The 18,581-nt window shown below is 34.1% G+C and overlaps 1 protein-coding gene across 1 annotated transcript in view; it reads right to left on the bottom strand.

Annotated features, from left to right (window-relative positions):
• The window catches only part of MAN1A2 (mannosidase alpha class 1A member 2), a 157,300-nt gene that overhangs the window by 87,341 nt on the left and 51,378 nt on the right, over window positions 1-18,581 (bottom strand). Inside the window, exon 5 of the mRNA XM_513685.8 lies at window positions 16,604-16,684. Coding sequence (XP_513685.2) covers window positions 16,604-16,684 — 81 coding nt within the window. The remainder of the gene's footprint in view (window positions 1-16,603; window positions 16,685-18,581) is intronic.

The following is an 18,581-nucleotide window of genomic DNA, read 5'->3' as shown; positions in this document are numbered from 1 at the left end:
AAGTTACTAAGATAATATTTTTGCAGCCTATTCTCAATCTAGCAGTCAATGTGGGAGTGTTAAATAGAAGTCAACAGTTTAGAACCCTCAAATGGCTCCCTATCTCAGAGCAAAAGCCACAGTCCTTAAAAAGGGTATATACCTATATCAAAGATGTATCCCCATTACCTTCTATGGCTTCACCCCCTCCTTCATGCACTCTCCTTCATTCACTCTGTCCCTCAGTCACTCTACATTAGCTCCACTGGCCTCTTTTGTTGTTCTGTAAGGATGCCAGGTATGTTTTCGTTTCACTGTCTTTTTATTTGCTACGCCTATTAAACGTTCTTACAAAAAATATCCTCACCCACTATTCTCCTTCAGGTCTCACACAAATGTTACCTTTTCATGGACTCCCTAACCATCCTATTTGAAATTTAAAATCCTTTATGCCCCATCCCACTTTATTTTTCTCCTTGGTGCTTACTGCTAACAGTGTATGTTCCATCATGTATAATGACAGAGATAGTGCTAAGAAATGCATCATTAGGCAATTTTGTCATTGTGCAAACATCATAGGGTATACTTACACAAACCTAGATGGTAAGGCCTACCACACATCTAGGTTATATGGTACAGCCTATACTACAAACCTATATAGCATGTTACTGTATCGAACGTTGTAGGTAATTTTAACACAATGGTAAGTATTTGTTTACCTAAACATAGAAAAAGTACAGTAAAAATACAGAATACAAGATTAAAAATGGTATATCTGTACAGGGCACTGACCATGAACGAAACCTGCAGGACTGAAAATTCTCTGGCGAGTCAGAGGATGAGTGGTGAGTGAATGTGAAGGCCTAGGACATTACTGAACATTACTGTAGATTTAAACACTGTACACTTAGGCTACACTAATTTATTTTTTATAATTATCCTTCAAAATAATTAATTAACTTTGGCTTACTGTAACCTTACCATATAAACTTTTTAGGGTTTTTCTTTTTAACTCTTTGACTCTTTTATAATAACATTTAGCTTAAAAACACAAATATATTTTACAGCTGTACAAAAATATTTTCTTTCCTTATATCCTGATCCTATAAGCTACTTTCTATTAAAAATTTTTTTTTTACTTTTTAAACTTTTTTGTTAAAAACTAAGACACAAACACAAACATTGGCCTAGGCCTACACAGGGTCAGGATCATTAAAACATCACTAGGAAATAAGAATTTTGCAGCTCCATTATAATTTCATGCAACCACCAACATATCCATTGTTGACTGAAACACAGTTATGTGGTACATGACTGTGTATGTGTATACATACATACTCTCTCACTTATCTATCTTATTTATTTATTGCCTATTACCCCACAGTAAACCATAAGCCATAGGGGTACAAGAATTTGTTTGTTTTAAATTTGTTTGTTTTCAATGCTTAAAACAGTGCCTAGCATATAGCAGATGCTCAACAAGTGTTGAATAAATTAAGACAAAAGGTGCAGAGATTTAAAATAAACAAATTATCTCCTCCCATTTCCATACCAACTCTATCCCCCTAATATGTGATATTAATATACAAGGGCTTTAAGGACTTTTTAATATGTTCTACAAAAATGTTGGGATAATGATGATGATGATGATGATGATGATAAACATATTAACTCATTTAATCCTCACAACAAGCCAGTGAGATAAGTATTAATTTTGCCCCCATTTTACAGAGTAGAAAAACTGATATAAAATGAATAAGTAATGTATTTCCCAAGGTCATACAGGTAGTTAAGCAGTTAGTCTGAATTTAAACCTAGACAGTCCAGCTCTAGAGTCCATGTTCTTGACCACACACACACACACACACACACATATGCACACACACTCCTACACCTTGCATTATCTAATCTTAATTTTTATAGTTAATATTTAAATTCCTCAAAAATATTTTATTAATTGATGTGTATACCTCTTTGTCTTTTATCTTGTACCTTCCCTCTTGAATGACAGATTCAAATTCTGGGTTGGTAGCTATTTTATCTCAGCAGTTTAAAGATACTACTCTAAAATCTTTTGACTTCAATTACTACTGAGAACTCCACTGTCAGCTGTCATTCTTTTTTAAGTAATCAGCCCTTTCTCTTTGGTAGCTTTTAATATTTCCTCTTTGTTCTTATCTTTTCACATATTATTTGTTCCATTAAACTCATCTGAGACTTCTGCCAAATATTCTCTGAAACCTCTCAATCTATTTTCATCTCTCAACTCTTTTGCTTATTTTCCCTCTTTGACTCTCTATACTTCATTCTGGATAAATTTTTCAGTATCACTGAGAGAGCACAAGTACCCTTAAAGGCTAGATGGCTGTTCCTCAGGACCAAGTGAAGGTCACTGCAAAACTGAGGGTTAACACAAAGAGACAGAAACACATTCACACACACTTCCCTCTTAAAATGAACCTGCAAATAATAATTTTAAAACTCATAATGAAATCTAAGATTTTATTATATTTGCAAGCTAATAAGTCAGCCTTTCACAGTTTTATAAATGTTGGCAGAAGACACAAGACTACTGGGTCAGAGATAAAAGGCTTTATTATTTATAGCAAAGTAGCAGCCAAAGCTTCAAGTTCATTTGCATTGGACTATACATGCCCCACCTCCACCCCAATCACACTGGGATGATGCACAGGGCCCATGATGAATGCCTGTACACACAGTGGGTTACATTATAGGAGAACATTCAGCTTGTGGTATCTTTTCTATAGTAAGCGAAAGTAAGCCTGTTTATCCAGGGTAAGACATTACCTCATCCCTACAAGCACAATTGTGATTATATGGATAAAGAGCAGTCAGGGACTTGCATTCCTGGTACTTCCAGCACAAATGTGCAGGAATATGCTCAGGCCCCAGTGCTGGATTGCTTTTCTAAGCCTTCACATCAGCAAGGGGAGTCCCTTCCTATAGCAGCAGCTGGATCCATTTGGAAGTTTTTCCAATACTTGTAGAACCAGTTTTATCACCCTCAAAGACATCAGTCATTATCACCCACCCCAAAGACATCAGCACCAGCAATAACCTGCTAGCCCACTCTCTTCAGGGGTCTGAGTTTCAGCTTCGGATACCCCTTCCTCTTAAGGTTTCTAAGTTTTACTAATTAAAACCTCTTCCCCATATTATGTCAACCCTGTTTGCTTCCTGTAGGAGCCACCTCTATGATTCCTACAGAGTATTCTTTTTAATCTAGCATTTACCTAGTTAACAACTTCATACCTAATTAATCTTTATATTAAATTTTCTCTGTTCAAGTAACTAGATGGATTCTGTCTCTTGACTAGACTTCTGAAAAATAAATAATCCATATACATTTTTTTTTGAAACGGAGTCTCACTCTGTTGCCCAGGCTGGAGTGCAACAGCGTGATCTAGGCTCACTGCAACCTCCACCTCCCAGGTTCAAGTGATTCTCCTGCCTCAGCTTCCCGAGTAGCCAGGATTACAGGCATCTGCCACCACGCCTAGCTAATTTTTATATTTTTAGTAGAGAGAGGGTTTCACCATGCTGGCCAGGCTGGTCTCAAACTCCCAGCCTCAGGTGATCCGCCCGCCTCGGCCTCCCAAAGTGCTGGGATTACAGGCATGAGCCACCGCGCAAGGCCAATAATCCATATTTTATTATCTATTACAAAATATTTGCTTAGTTTCAAAAATAGAAAAAATAAAAAAGTTTAAATCATAAACAGTTCCTCTATCTTGAACGAAATACATTAATGTTTTTATGTATTTCCATCCTTTTTTTCTATACATAACATACAATTAAGTAGCTGGATTTTTATTCCATGTTTGGCTGCTACTGACATAATAACACAACTAACTTTTCCAGTTTTACAAAATTGTCTAATTTACTATATCCATATCCTCTCCTTTCTATTCACTCCTCAACCTATTCCAACATGGCTTCTGCTGCCATCATTTCACTGAAATAGATCTTATTAAGGATTGACCACACATGTGAGCAAAAGCATTTTGTTATTATTCACGAGTTCTTCCTTAAAATACATTCTTCCTCTGTGTTCAATAATCCTATAATCTCCCTGCTTCCTTTGGTTTATCCTCATCTATCTGGCCTTTGATGTTGTATGTCTTGGGGCTTAATTCTAGGCCCCTTTCTCTTCCTATCCTAAATTGTCTCTCTGGACAATTTCACAATGTGCTTGATTTCAATTATCAGCTACCCAGCAACTGACTCCCAAACTTATATCTCCAGTCAATACTTCTCCATTGAACACCAGACCCATTACATCTCTCTACTACTTATTTTTGCTTAAATATAAAAAAACTCCTCAAACTCAAAATACCTAAAATTAACTCATGATCTTCCCCCTCTAATCTAGTATTCTTTAAGCATTTGATATTTAATAACTATCCCACCATCAATCTAGCACCAAAAACAGAAACCTGAGAGACAAAAGCAATTCCTTCTGTTTTATACCCCCCTCCAAGTATCACCCAATCCTTTTAAATTTATCTCCAAAATACCCTGAAATCATTTATATCTCTCATCTCTACAACACCATCTTAGTCCGAGGTGCCATTATTTCTTGGCAAAATACTGTGATGACTAGCTGACTGAATGGATACACACACACACACACACACACACACACACACACACACACACACAGCTGTAACCAAGTACTGGTCTATAACTTGCTTTAGTCACTGAATATATCAAGCACATTTTTCCTAGTTAAAATATATAAATTTAGGTTTATAGCTGAATTTTATCCTATGGTAACAGATATATCAATTTATTCAGTCACTCTCCTATGGATGAATATTCAGGTCTTTTTCAAATATTTTCTACTACAAATGGTACTGCAATTAAACATCCTTTTGAGTATACCCTTGTGTATCTACTCTGTTACTTTTAGATAATAGATTCCTAGAAGTGGGTCGCTGGGTCAGAGTATTTTAAATTTTAAATATTTACTTCACACAGCCAAATTATTTTCTGAAAAGATAGTATCAATTTATATTCTAACAATTTATCACACATTTGTTAAAATGCAAAGTATACATTTAATTACATATTATACATACAACATAGGTACATTTTATTGCATATAAATTAACCTCAGTAAGGTCTTGAAAGTCTCTACCAGGCAAAGAATGTGGAAGGGTGAGAGACTATTACAGACAGAAAATCGTGATATAGCTCTATAAACACAGGGAGATAAAACAATGTGGTCTAAATAAATAGTTTCACAATACTGTGGTTTAATATAAGTGTCAAGTCTGGAGAATCTTAGGAAATAGTAAATAGATCCCTCAGATGATCTCTTTTACAGCTTTTGACCTCTTTAGAAAGTACTCCCTCTACTTTCTATGGAAACTGTCATTCTACCTGTCTGACAAACAAGAAACTCCATTCCATCTATTACCTTAAAGCTGCTGCAAATGCCATATAATCACGTTTCCAAGCCTCCTCTGCAACTAAGGTAGTAAGCAACACGGCCTTTCTTTTGTTACTCAGGTAGTATGCAAATTAGGTTAGGTAAGGGGAAGTTAGAGACAGGAGACGGTGGGGAATCCATTTAGCAATTCAGCTAATAGGTAGTGGCAAGTTCATCTCATTTCCAAAAATTTTTAAGGACAGTATCCAGTATCAGTGGGACCATCAGTGCAAACTGCAAAGTGTGTGCAGTAATGACTACAACGAATCAGTATTGCGACGGCATTCCTAGCTACACAGAATTTAGAAAAAAAGGAGACATACAACTGTCATTATTTGCAGACAATATGACTGTGTATCTCAGAAATCAAAAGGAATCTAGCAAAAAAACTATATAAGTGAATATGAACAAGGTATTTTTCTTGCTTTCTTGCAATGCTAAGATTTTCATTACAATGTTAAATGTAAATAGTGAAAATGGAACACCTTCCTTTATTCCAGATCCTTGGGTAAAAACATTTTAATATTTTATAATTAACATATAGTTTGCTGTAGAGTTTTCATAGGTGTCCCTTATCAGAATGAAAAATAATAATTACCTTTTAGTACAGGTTGAGTAGCCCTTATCTGAAATGCTTAGAACCAGAAATGTTTCCAATTTTGGATTTTTTTTAATTTTGAATTATTTGCATTACACCAGTTTAGTATCTCTAATCTGAAATCCTAAACACTACAATGAGCATTTCCCTTGCACTCCATGTTGGTGTTCAAAAGTTTAGGATTTTGGAGCATTTCAGGTTTTTGGATTGGGAATAATCACGCTGTACTAGTTTACTGAGTGATTTTAATCATGAATGGGTGTTGCATCTTGTCAAATGCTTTTACTAAATTTATTGCAATAATTATATGATTTTTCTCCTTTATTGTTGATTAATATGATTAATTACATTAACTGCTTTTTCAAATGTTTAACTTTGCTTTCCTACAATAAAAGAAATTTTTCTTGATATATTATCTTTTATATTATATAAAAATATAAGATATTTTATATATCTTTTATCTTTTATATTCTTATATATAATATGTATATCTTTTATATTATTGCTAGCTATGCTTTACAAATATTAATAGTTTGTTCAGGACTCTTGCTAATGTATTTAAAAAGTATACTGGTCTGTAATTTTCTCTTGCTATATTGCCTTTCAGGCTATGATGTTAGTGCTATGCTGGCCTCTGAAGTAGAGTTGCAAAATGTTCCCTATTGGCCGGGCGCGGTGGCTCACGCCTGTAATCCCAGCACTTTGGGAGGCCGAGGCGGGCGGATCACGAGGTCAGGAGATCGAGACCATCCTGGCTAACACGGTGAAACCCCGTCTCTACTAAAAATACAAAAAATTAGCCGGGCGTGATGGCGGGCGCCTGTAGTCCCAGCTACTCGGGAGGCTGAGGCAGGAGAATGGCGTGAACCCGGGAGGCGGAGCTTGCAGTGAGCCGAGATCGCGCCACTGCACTCCAGCCTGGGCGACAGAGCGAGACTCCGTCTCAAAAAAAAAAAAAAAAAAAAAATGTTCCCTATTCCTCTGGGGAAGAATGATATTTCTTTCTTATTTGATATAATTCACCAATAAAGCCATTTAACTTGGAGTTAATGTTGTGAAATAGCTTTTTATTACCAATTCAATTAATACTACAAATGGCATACTTCTTGCTTTACCTTGACTCAGTTTCAATAAGTTTTAGAAAATTTGTTTTGTCTATGTTATTAAATTTTGCAAAAAAACTGCTTATAATATTCCATTATTATGCCTTTAATGTATGTGGAATCTGCAATGATAGCCTAATATTGGCAATACCATTTGCTCCTGCTATTGGTAATCTGTCTTCTGTTATTTCTTGATCAATTTAGCTAAAAAGATTTATCAATTCTGTGGATACTTTAAAAGAATCAACTTTGTAATATTTTCCTTGTTTTGTCTACATTATTAAATTTTGCAAAAAAACTGCTTATAATATTCCATTATTATGCATTTAATGTATGTGGAATCTGCAATGATAGCCTCATACTGGCAATACCATTTGCTCCTGCTATTGGTAATCTGTCTTCTGTTATTTCTTGATCAATTTAGCTAAAAAGGCTTATCAATTCTGTTGATACTTTGAAAGAATCAACTTTGTAATATTTTCAATTTCCTTTGTAATTGCTTACTTGATGTCTATTTAGAAACATATTGCTTAATTTTCAAATATTTGAAGTTTTTCCTGATGTCTATTATTGATTTCTAATTTAATTCCATCATGGTCAAAGATCGTGCTTGTTTTTTGTTTTTGAGAGACAGGGTTTTGCTCTGTTGCCCCAGCTGAAGTGCAGTAGTGTGATCACAGCTCACTGCAGACTCAACCTCCTAGGCTCAAGCAATCCTCTCACCTCAGCATCCTGAGTAGCTGGGACTACAGGTACAGGCTACCACACTCAGCTAATTTTTGTATTTGTTGTAGAGATGAGGATTTGCCATGTTTGCCGAGGCTGGTCTTAAACTCCTGAGCTCAAGCAATCCACCCACCTCAGCCTCCCAAAGTGCTGGGATTACAGGCATAAGCCATTGCACCTGGCCATACTCTGTACTATTTCTAACTTTTTAAATTGACTGAATGTGTTTTATGATCCAGCATACAATTTATTTTTGGTAAACATACCATGTGCACTTGAAAAGAAAGTGTATTCAGCAGCTGTTGAGTAAAGTGCTCTATAAATAAATATCAATTCATTTAAAATAGCTCATACTGTCATTCGGGACTTCTACATCATCTTTGATTTTCTGTCTGCTTATTCTATCAGTTGAAGAGAAGAATGTTGAAAGATCCAACAATCTTTGTGGAATTACCTTTTTAATAAAAAATTAAAAAGGAATCTCCTTTTAATTCTTCCATTTGTGATTCATACATTTCAAAGCTCTGTTATTTGATGCCTACACATTTGCTTATGTTTTAATGTTGTGATTATGTCTTTCTAATGAATGGATCCTTTTTTTCATTATGAAAGGTCTCCTCTTGTCTCTGACAATACTTTTCATCTTGAAGTATACTCTGATATTGATGTAGTCATTTAAACCTTTCTACACTTGCTGTTCATATACTATGTATCTTTTTTCCCATTCATTTACTTTCAACCTCTCTATTAAGTGTGTCTTTTTTAGACTGTGAATAGTTTGGTCTTGCTTTTATGTCGTTTTAACTATTTTTGCCTTTGACTTAGAATATTTCATTCACTAAAACTTAATGGCATTATTGATATTACTGGATATAGGTGTATGATATTATTTTTGGTTTTCTGTTCGCCATTTCCATTGCTTTTCGTTGTTGTCCTCTATTCCTTCCTTTCTGTTTTTTTTATTTAAATATTTTCTAGGCAGGGCACAGTGGCTTTCATTTGTAATCCCAGCACTTTGGGAGGCCAAGGCAGGAAGATCTCTTGAGCCCAGGAGTTCAAGACCAGCCTGAGCAACATGGAGAGACCCCACCTCTACAAAAAATAAAATAATTAGCCAAGCATGGTGGTGTGCACCTGTGGTCCCAGCTACTCAGGAAGCTGAGGTGCAAGGATCACTTAAGCCCAGGAGGTTGTGGTTCCAGCGAGCCGTGATCACACCACTGCACTCCAGTCTGGGTGACAAGAGTGAGACTCTGTCCCCCCACCCCAAAAAAAAAAAAATATATATATATATATATATATATATAGAGAGAGAGAGAGAGAGAGAGAGATTTACAGTTTATTTATTGGTGGTTAAGCAATACGTGTCTGCAATATTTTTCTTTAATGTTTGTCCCAGGGATTAATTATGTCCTTAACTTTTCACAGACTATTAAGAGTAATATGGTGTAACTTCATATAAAATGGAGAAACCTTACAATCTTGTAGTTCCATTTCCTCCCTCCCTCTTTTATTCCACAGCTGCATGTATTACATCTATGTATGTTATAACCCAATATAAAATGCTATGGTTTTTGCCTAAGCATTCACATAATTTTAAAGAAATTTTGAAAAAGTAATCTCTGTGGTTTCTGATGAGTGTTCGGTCATCAGTCAAATTAAAGTACCTCCACATATAACGTGTCATTTCTCTATGAATACTTTCAAACTTTTCTCTTTGTATTTGGCTTTCAGCTGTTTGACCATGATATGCCTACATTTGGTTGGTATTTATCATGTTTAGGATCTACCTAGCTTCTTGAAATTCAGGTCCATCACCAAATATAGAAAAAATATAGTCATTATTTCTTCAACTATTTTTTACAGCTATCTGCTCTCTTCATACAGGATTCCAATTATATGTATGTTGGAATACTGTCCTATAAGTTTCTGAAGCTCCATTCATTTTTAATAAATATTTAATTCTCTTTCTTCACACTGGATAATTTACACTGATCTATCTACAAGTTCACTGACTCTTATCCTTCCAATGACAACAGTCAACACGATGACTTTGTTTTAGACACTGAAGTTTCCATTCTAGAATTTCCATGTTATTTCATTTCTGATGAGATTTTCATCTATTTGGTCATTTCAGAAATATTTTCCTTTATGTCACTGGGCATAGTAATAACAGCTGCTTTAACATCCTTGTCAACTAATGCCAGTATCTGGGTTACCTTAGAACAGGTCACCATTGATTGACTTTTGGAAAAAAAAATGGATCATTTTCCCTATTTTTTTCATACATTGAGTAATTTTAAACTGTATCCTGATCACTGTGATTGATAGGCTTTACAGGAAGCTGATTCTGTTCTATCTTCTGAGAAGTGCTCATTTTTTGTTTTAAAAAGCACTTAAATTTGGCTAAACTCAAAATCTAACAATGAGTCCAAGAGCTATGACAGCCTAGTATATGTATATAATTGGAATCCCAGAAGTGGGGCAGGGGGCTCTTGCAATATATAAAAAGACATTACATATAAAGGAACAAAGAATTAAAGAAGATTTCTCATCACAAACTATGCAAGCTATAAGATAATGTAGTGACATTTTTAAAGTATTGATAAGAAAAAATACAGATGGTCACTAACTTATGACAGTTTGACTTAGGATGGTTCAACTCATGATTTTTCAACTTTACAATGGTATGAAAGCAATAAGCATTCAGTAGTAACTATACTTCAAGTGCTCGTATGGCCATTCTGTTATTCGTTTTCAGTATTCAATAAATTACACGAGCTATTCAACACTTTACTATAAACTGGGCTTTGTTATATGAATTGGCCCAACTGTAAGCTAATGTAAGTGTTCTCAGCATGTTTAAGGTAGGCTAAGCTATGATATTTGGTAGGTTAGGTGTACTAAATGCATTTTCAACTTAGGATGTTTTCAATTTGCAATGGGTTTATCAGGACATAATCCTATCGTAAGTCGATGGATGTCTATATTTTAAAAAACAATAACTGAGAATTTTTTAGAAAATAATTAAAGATATCAACCCACAGACCCCAGCAGCTTAAAGAACCTCAGGCAAAATAAATAGTCCTACTCATACCCCCGCCGCCCGACACATACACACACAAAGTAAAAACCACTCAGACTCTTCATACAAAACAAAATATAAACAGAAAATTTTAAAGGCAGCCAAATGAAAAAAAAAAGACCTATTACATACAGAGGAATAAAGAATTAAAGGAGATTTCTCATCACAAACTATGCAAGCTATAAGATAATGCAGTGACATTTCTAAAGTGTTGACAGGAAAAACTGTAAACCTACATTTTATACCCAAAGAAAATTTTTCAAAAATATAGTGGAAATAGATTTTCAGACTAACAAAAACTAAAAGAACTCACTACCAATAGACCTATACTACAAAAAATGTTAAAGGAAGCTGTTTCCACAGAAGGAATAAAATACCTGAAAAACCTGAAAAATCAGAAACCTGAACCTGCAAAAAGAAAAGACCAACAAAAATGACTGAAATGAAGACAAAAAGGCATTTCTTTTATTTTTAATAATTCTAAATGATAACTGATCACCTAAGGTAAAAATGGTAGCAATGTACTATGGATTTGCAGCATAAAACTGAAATCTATAATAACAACAACATACACAAAAAGAGAAAAAGAATATTGTTAGCTATAGGTTTTTTGTAGATGCCCTTTATCACCTTGAGAAAGGTCCCTTCTACTTCTAGTTTGCTGCAAGTCGTTATCATGAATAGACGTTACATGTTGTCAGATGTTTCTGTGGTTATGTAATAAGATTATATGATGTTTTTCTTTAGTCTGTTGACATAGTGAATTATATTGGTTGATTTTTGAACATCAAACCAGCCTTGCATTCTTGGGAAGAAACCCCACTTGGTCATGCTGTATTACCCTTTTTATATATTGCTAGATTTGATTTTGTGATACATTGTTGAGAATTTTTTGCATCTACAATACTCACATGAGATACTGATCTATAGTTTTACTTTAATACCTCTGTGTGTGTGTCACATAGGATTAATGCTGGCCTCATAGAATGAGCTGAAAAATTGTTCTTCTTTTTTTTCTGGAGAAATTTACATATAATCGATATTAAATATTTGGTAGAATTTGCCAGTGAAGCAACTTGGGTTTGGAGTTTTGATTTTTCCTTTCCAAGTTTTAAAACTTTGCATTTTTTTATAGATAGAGTTCTGATACTTCCCCCTTCCCTCCCCCCTTTGCCCTCCTTTTCTTCCTTCCTTTCCCCTTCCTTCCCCCTTTCCCTTCTCCTCCCTTCCCCCTCCTTTTCTTCCCTTCCCCCTCTCCTGTTTTGTCTCCTTCTTTTGGAAAAAGAAATCGGTTTTATTTCTCTTGGCACAGAGCAATATATGAAGGTGGCTATCTCCTGACTCCATATATCTCTTACATAAAGATGTCCTTCAAATATGTCCAGTTACCTACCACATTTCAGTGTTAGAGAACTGGCAGTTAGCAGTTGAAGCAGCTCAGAAGATTCTTAAAGACATTTCTGTGGGGAGGAAGTTTTGGGTCAAGTGGAAAAGATGAGACCCAAGAATGAACGTTCCATCCTTCCTGGGGAAATCTAAATCCCAAAGATTTTATGAAGAAAGGCACCTCTCTGAGTGACCTTTGAGAGGAAGAGCCCAGACCTACTGTTTGTATGTAAGGCTGAGGCAGATGGAGGATGGGGTATGCAGCAGACTGCAGAGTCAAGGCAGAGGAGTGAAACGCATATAGGAGAGCTGAGGGGACTGAAAGAGACTAGAGGTCCAAATCATAAATCCCACTCCTTCCCAAGTCATGAGCAAAAGCTCTCCCTCTGGGACTAGTTTTTCCAGCAACTATCTTCGTTCCAGGGCACAGAAAGGACAAACCAGGCAAAAATCTTATGGGTACGAAAGGTGGAGAGTTAAAGGAGCAGACCAACAGAAATAATAAACATTCTTGGATTACAGTACTTTTGAAGCCATATGCCATGATTGTGGAAGAGAATAAAGCTATCACTGCAATTCCTAGGATCAGGAACCAGGCAAGGATGCCTACTCTGCCCATTACTATTCAACTTTGTAGTAGATGTCCTAGGCAATGCAGTAAGGCAAGAAAAAGAAAAGGACCACACAAATAAAACCATTCTCTGCCTCAGGAGAAGGAGCAGGAAAAGAACAAAAATAAATAAATAACCATTCTCTATACAGAAAAATAAAACTCATCTCTATTTACTAATGACATGATTGTTTATAAGGTAAATCCCAAAGAATCTATTAAAGTATATTTTAAAGCTACTAGAATTAATTAATGAAGTTAGAAAAATCACAGGGTAAAAAGTCAATATAAAAATCAATTGTGGAAGGCTGAGGCAGGAGAATCGCTTGAACCCGGGAGGCAGAGGTTGCAGTGAGCTGTGATCACGCCATTGCACTCCAGCCTGGGCAATAAGAGCAAAACTCCGTCTCAAAAAAAAAAAAAAAAAAAGAAAGAAAGAAAGAAAAAAAGAAAAATCAATTGCACATTGCACAACAATGCAAATGTTTTTAATGCCACTGAACTGCACACTTAAAATGGTAAATTTTATGTTGTGTACCTTTTAGCACATTTTTTAAATGATAGTATCACAAAGTTTTCTAGAAGAAACAAAATGTCCTGAGACAACTGAGAATTTAAGTCTTTATTAAAGGTTTTTAAAAAATCAAATGTATTTATATATACTGACAATGAACAATGGGAAACCAAAATTTAAAATACAGAACTACCAAAAACATGAAATATATATAAATTTATCAAAATACATACAAGATCTGTATGCTAAAAAGTAGAAACACCAATAAAAAAATAAATAAATGGAGAGATATACCATTATTCATGGACTGAAACACTCAATACTGTGAAGATGTCAAATCACTCAAAATTTATAATCCCAGTTAAAATCCCAGTAGATTTTATAGAAACCAACAAGTTGATTCTAAAATTTATACAAAAAGGAAAAGTAACTAAAACAGCCACAACAATTTTGAAAAGGAATAAAGTTGGAGGACTCACACAACCTGATTTCAAGACTTTCTATAAAGCCATAATAATGAATACAATGTGGTAGTACCAAAGACAGACACATAAATCAAGAGAACAAAACAGAATGTCTAGAGTAGACCCACACATACCTAATCAACTGATTTTCAACAAAGGTACAAAGTCAATTAATGAAAAAGTAGTCTTTTCAACATCCATATGGAAAAAAGTAGACTTCAACTTATACCTCACAGCATATATAGGATTTAACTCAAAATCAATTACAGACTTAAAAGTACAAATAAAGTAAAACTATAATAGTTTTGGAAGAAAACTTGAGAGAAAATCTTTGTGATGTTGGATTAGGCAAACATTTCTTAAACAAAATACCAAATGCATGAACCATAAAAGACAAAATTAGTAAATTGTACTTCCAGATTAACAACATCAATTCTTCAAAAGATACTGTTAAATCACTGGAAAGACAAGCCACAGATAGAGAAAATAATTGCAAATGTATAGATTATAAAAGACCTATGTCCAAAATATGTAAAGAACTATCACAATTTAATAATTCAAAAAAAACAACAAAAATTTTTAAATGGGCAAGGGATTTGAGCAGCTAATTCAAAAAATACATATGACAAATAAACATAGGAAAAGATGCTCAACATCACTTGTCATCAGGGAATGCAAAATAGAACCACCACAATGAGATACTACTATGTATCTATTAGAATGGCTAACAATAATAAAGAGACTCACAATACAAAGTACTCACAACAATGAGAGGCAATTTTTGGAAAAGAATCTGACAGTTTCTTCCAAAGTTAAATATACACTTAACCTTTGACTCAGTAAATCCCATTCCTATGTATTTATCCAAGATAGATAAAAATTTATTTTCCCACAGAAATCTATAGGCAAATGCTTATAGCAGGTTTATTCACAATCTCCAAAACTGTAAATAATTCCACCGATAAATATATAAAATGCATAATGGAGTACTGTAATACAGTAAAAAGGAATACACTACTAATACAGGGATAAATCTCAAATGCATTATGCTAAGTAAAAGAAGCCAGCATTCTTAACTGTAGAGACAGAAAAGAGATCAGTAATTATCAGGGGCTGGCAATGGGATAGGGTAATTATAAAACGGTAAATGGAAATTTTCTAGGATAATAAAATTCTGTATCTTGATCATGCTGGTGATTACAATACTATGCACTGTAAAAACTCATAAAACTATATACTGAATTTTACTGTACATAAATAATACCTCAATAAACCTTACTAAAAATAACAATTAATTCACAATGATTTTATTCCTATAAGCCAGGTCAGAGTTTCTCAAAATATAGAACCAATGTTTCCAAAATCACCTTTAACAAGGAGTATTTGGCATGAACAACGTAGGATAATGGTCTCCACGCTAAACCCACTGAATCAGTCCTTTGGGCAGGGCTTGGAATCCTCATTTTTATAAAACACCCTATGTGATTCTAATACATACTAAAGTTTGATAACCTCTTGGCCAGAGTATATATCATTTTTTTCTATTTTATTAAATGTGAATTTAAATGTTCTGACTATAGAAATATAGGTTAGAGGTATAAACAAATCACACAATATAATTTGACAATAAAATTACACATTAAGATAAACGTAATCTAATATTATATATTAAATACCAGCATCTTTAAACAATTTCTTCTAAAAAAAAAGTAGTACATAAATAGCTCACTCTTTACACACAAAGGAACAACAATAAATGAAATATATAGATAAAAGTATATAAAGTCATAAAAATCCATACGAAAATGGGAATTTTTGTTTTGTAATAACACAGACATAGGAAAGGCTTTCTAAGGACCAAAATCTAGAAGCCAAAACACTGGGGGGGAAAAAATCCTTTAAATGATTACTTCAACATTAACAACAAAAAAAAATTAAACAAAATACAGCTAACATAGATATATATCTTTATAACACATATAACAAAAGGTAAATTTTCTTAAATCTACAAGGAGCTCTTACAAATTGTCTAGATCAACAAACCAAAATATGGGTGAAACAGTTTCTCAAAAAACAAATAAATGACTTATAACCTCTTCCTTTAGTTTCTCTTTCTCCCACTCTTCAACCTCATTCTTTAACCTATTTCAATAGTAAAAGGGAATTTCCTACGCCCACTTCTCCATCACCTTAGGTCTCAAGTGTCTCCATGTGTTCTGTACCAAGATTTCCAGAGAGGAGAATTCAGAGTTGTTATTATTTATAGCCAAAAACTGGATTCAATTTCTAAACAGTAAGTTTGAATTACTAATTTTTGGTCTTAGGAGGATCCATATTAATTCTTTCTGATTTGTTATTTAATTTTGTCCTTATTAGTTTATTTTCCCCCTTTACTTGGGCCATGGAATTAATTGCAACGGCAAAATCCTGGAGAAGGATCACTCTTGCAAAGGAGACATGGTGTATATAAAGCTAGGATCTGTGATGAATTCATGTTTTATTGAGATCCTCAAAATGGAAAAATTATTATTCCCAAGGAATAGTTCTGCCTGAAGCATCCAGTTCTAGACTGGTTCAATATTACCAATTTAGAAAAATAATATGCTTCTAGGGAAATTGTTCATTTTATTAAATTCCAACCCTCCCCTCCAAAACAAACAATGCATTGCTTGATTTTGCTCACCTCCTCTCCTGATAGGTAATATGCTGCAAGTAGGCCTCCAATAAATCGAATGTTGACTTCAAACACAGACACCTCTGAATTCTGTGAAAAACATATTGAAAACATTCACAAATACGTAATGCTTTATAGTTTTCAAAATATTATCAATACTTCATTTGTTTTTCACAAACACCCTGTGGAAAATATTTTTCTACTTTCTGCATCTTCATTTCTCATGCAACTGCAATCTCTCCTCTCGTTTGTTAATGTTACTGAAACTTCTCTACTGCTGTCACCACAGCTCCCTAATTCCTGAAACCAACAAGCCATTTTTTATGTACCTTACACAGTACTGTGAACTTATCAGGATATTTAACACTGTTAACTATTACCCTTCCTCATGAAAGCCTTCATTTCTAGAATTCTGGGTCATGATTCTAGAATAGCACTCTTTACTGGTGGTCCTTTTTCTTCTGTTCTAATCACTACAGCATAATTTTTACTTCCATCTCTCCTCCTGGATTTTAAGTATTTTTCCTAGAATATATAATAAGTGTTAAAGGAGGCACCAAAAAAATGGCAGAATGATGGATTATTCAATAATAATGTTGAGAAAATTGCCTCCTGGGTAAGAAATTAACATAAATACTAATTTCACAAATATCAAAATGAAATCTAAATTATTTGGAAATAAATGTTTAAAAAAATTTTTAAAGTAGAAGTGTGGCAATATATAAATTTCCCTGAGAAAGCAGGTACTTAAGCATAAAACCAATAGTTTTGATAAATTGATGACAGACATGAAATTTTTCTAAAATGCAAATTACCTATAAGAAAAAGAATCATAAACAAAACTAAATGGCAAACAGATGGAAACGGCACAAATATAGTAATATTAATAACCTTACTAAATAGAGTCTCTGTTTGTATTTACATATTGATATAGATATTGCTAGAAATATTCTAACACATGGAAAGAAAAGCAGAAGTGGCAGAGAACATAATCAAAGAATCTACAGAAGATATACAACTAACATAAAAACATTCATAGTTAATTTTAATAAAAATTAAAAGGAAACTGTATTACTCTAAAGTCTTTCCAACATTCATAGGCAGGCACATCATCTGCTAACATATTTCTTCAGTATAGAATTTTTACAATATAATGTAATTTTTTGATAACACGATCATCATTCCATCCCACCATGAAAGCAAAGTGCTTAATATTACTTCATATATTCCCAACATCTAACATACTACAGGGCACATAGCAGACATTCACTAAATATGAGGAGGAAGGAAAAAAGGATGGGAGGGCCTCCATCTCTTACCAGAATTGCAACAATAACCTTCCAACCAGTCCCTGCTTTAATACTTACTCTCCTCCCTACCCTCTATTCAGCACACTATAGTTAAAATGAGCCTTTTAAATTTTACATCAGTTTAGATCACTACTCTGTGCAAACCCCTACGATGCCTTCACGTAACACTCAGAGTAAAATGACCAATAAGATCCAACATGCTCAGATCCCCTACAACCTCTTTGACATCTCTTGTATTAATATCCCTTTGATTCATTTAATTATATGGGCCTACTTGCTGTACCCAGAATTGTCAAACTTGAGACTCCTATGTCAGCTTTACAATTGTTACCCTATTATCTGGATGCTTTCCTTTCACATAACTGAACAAATCACTCTCACTTCCTATAGGTTTCTGAATGAATGTCACCTTATCAGAAATTTTTTCTGACCATCTAATATAAAATATTAATACCAATTACCTTGCATTATTTCCCTAATTAACACATCATCATCTAACTATATATAATCACACAGTAATCAAATAGTTTCATTTGTAAAACAATCTTCCTTCACTACAGAAACAAAAGGTATCAGAAATTCTAGAGGGACAGAATGGAAAAATAGGATAGAGACATTTTTGAAAGAAGTAATAACTGAGAACCTACTAAACTTGATGAAAATGTAAGTCTTCAGAT

Source organism: Pan troglodytes, chromosome 1 (assembly GCF_028858775.2).
Source record: "Pan troglodytes isolate AG18354 chromosome 1, NHGRI_mPanTro3-v2.0_pri, whole genome shotgun sequence".
In the NCBI taxonomy this organism is placed as follows: domain Eukaryota; kingdom Metazoa; phylum Chordata; class Mammalia; order Primates; family Hominidae; genus Pan; species Pan troglodytes.
The sequence above is the reverse complement of the archived record's forward strand: the minus strand, read 5'-3'. Positions and strand labels throughout refer to the sequence as shown.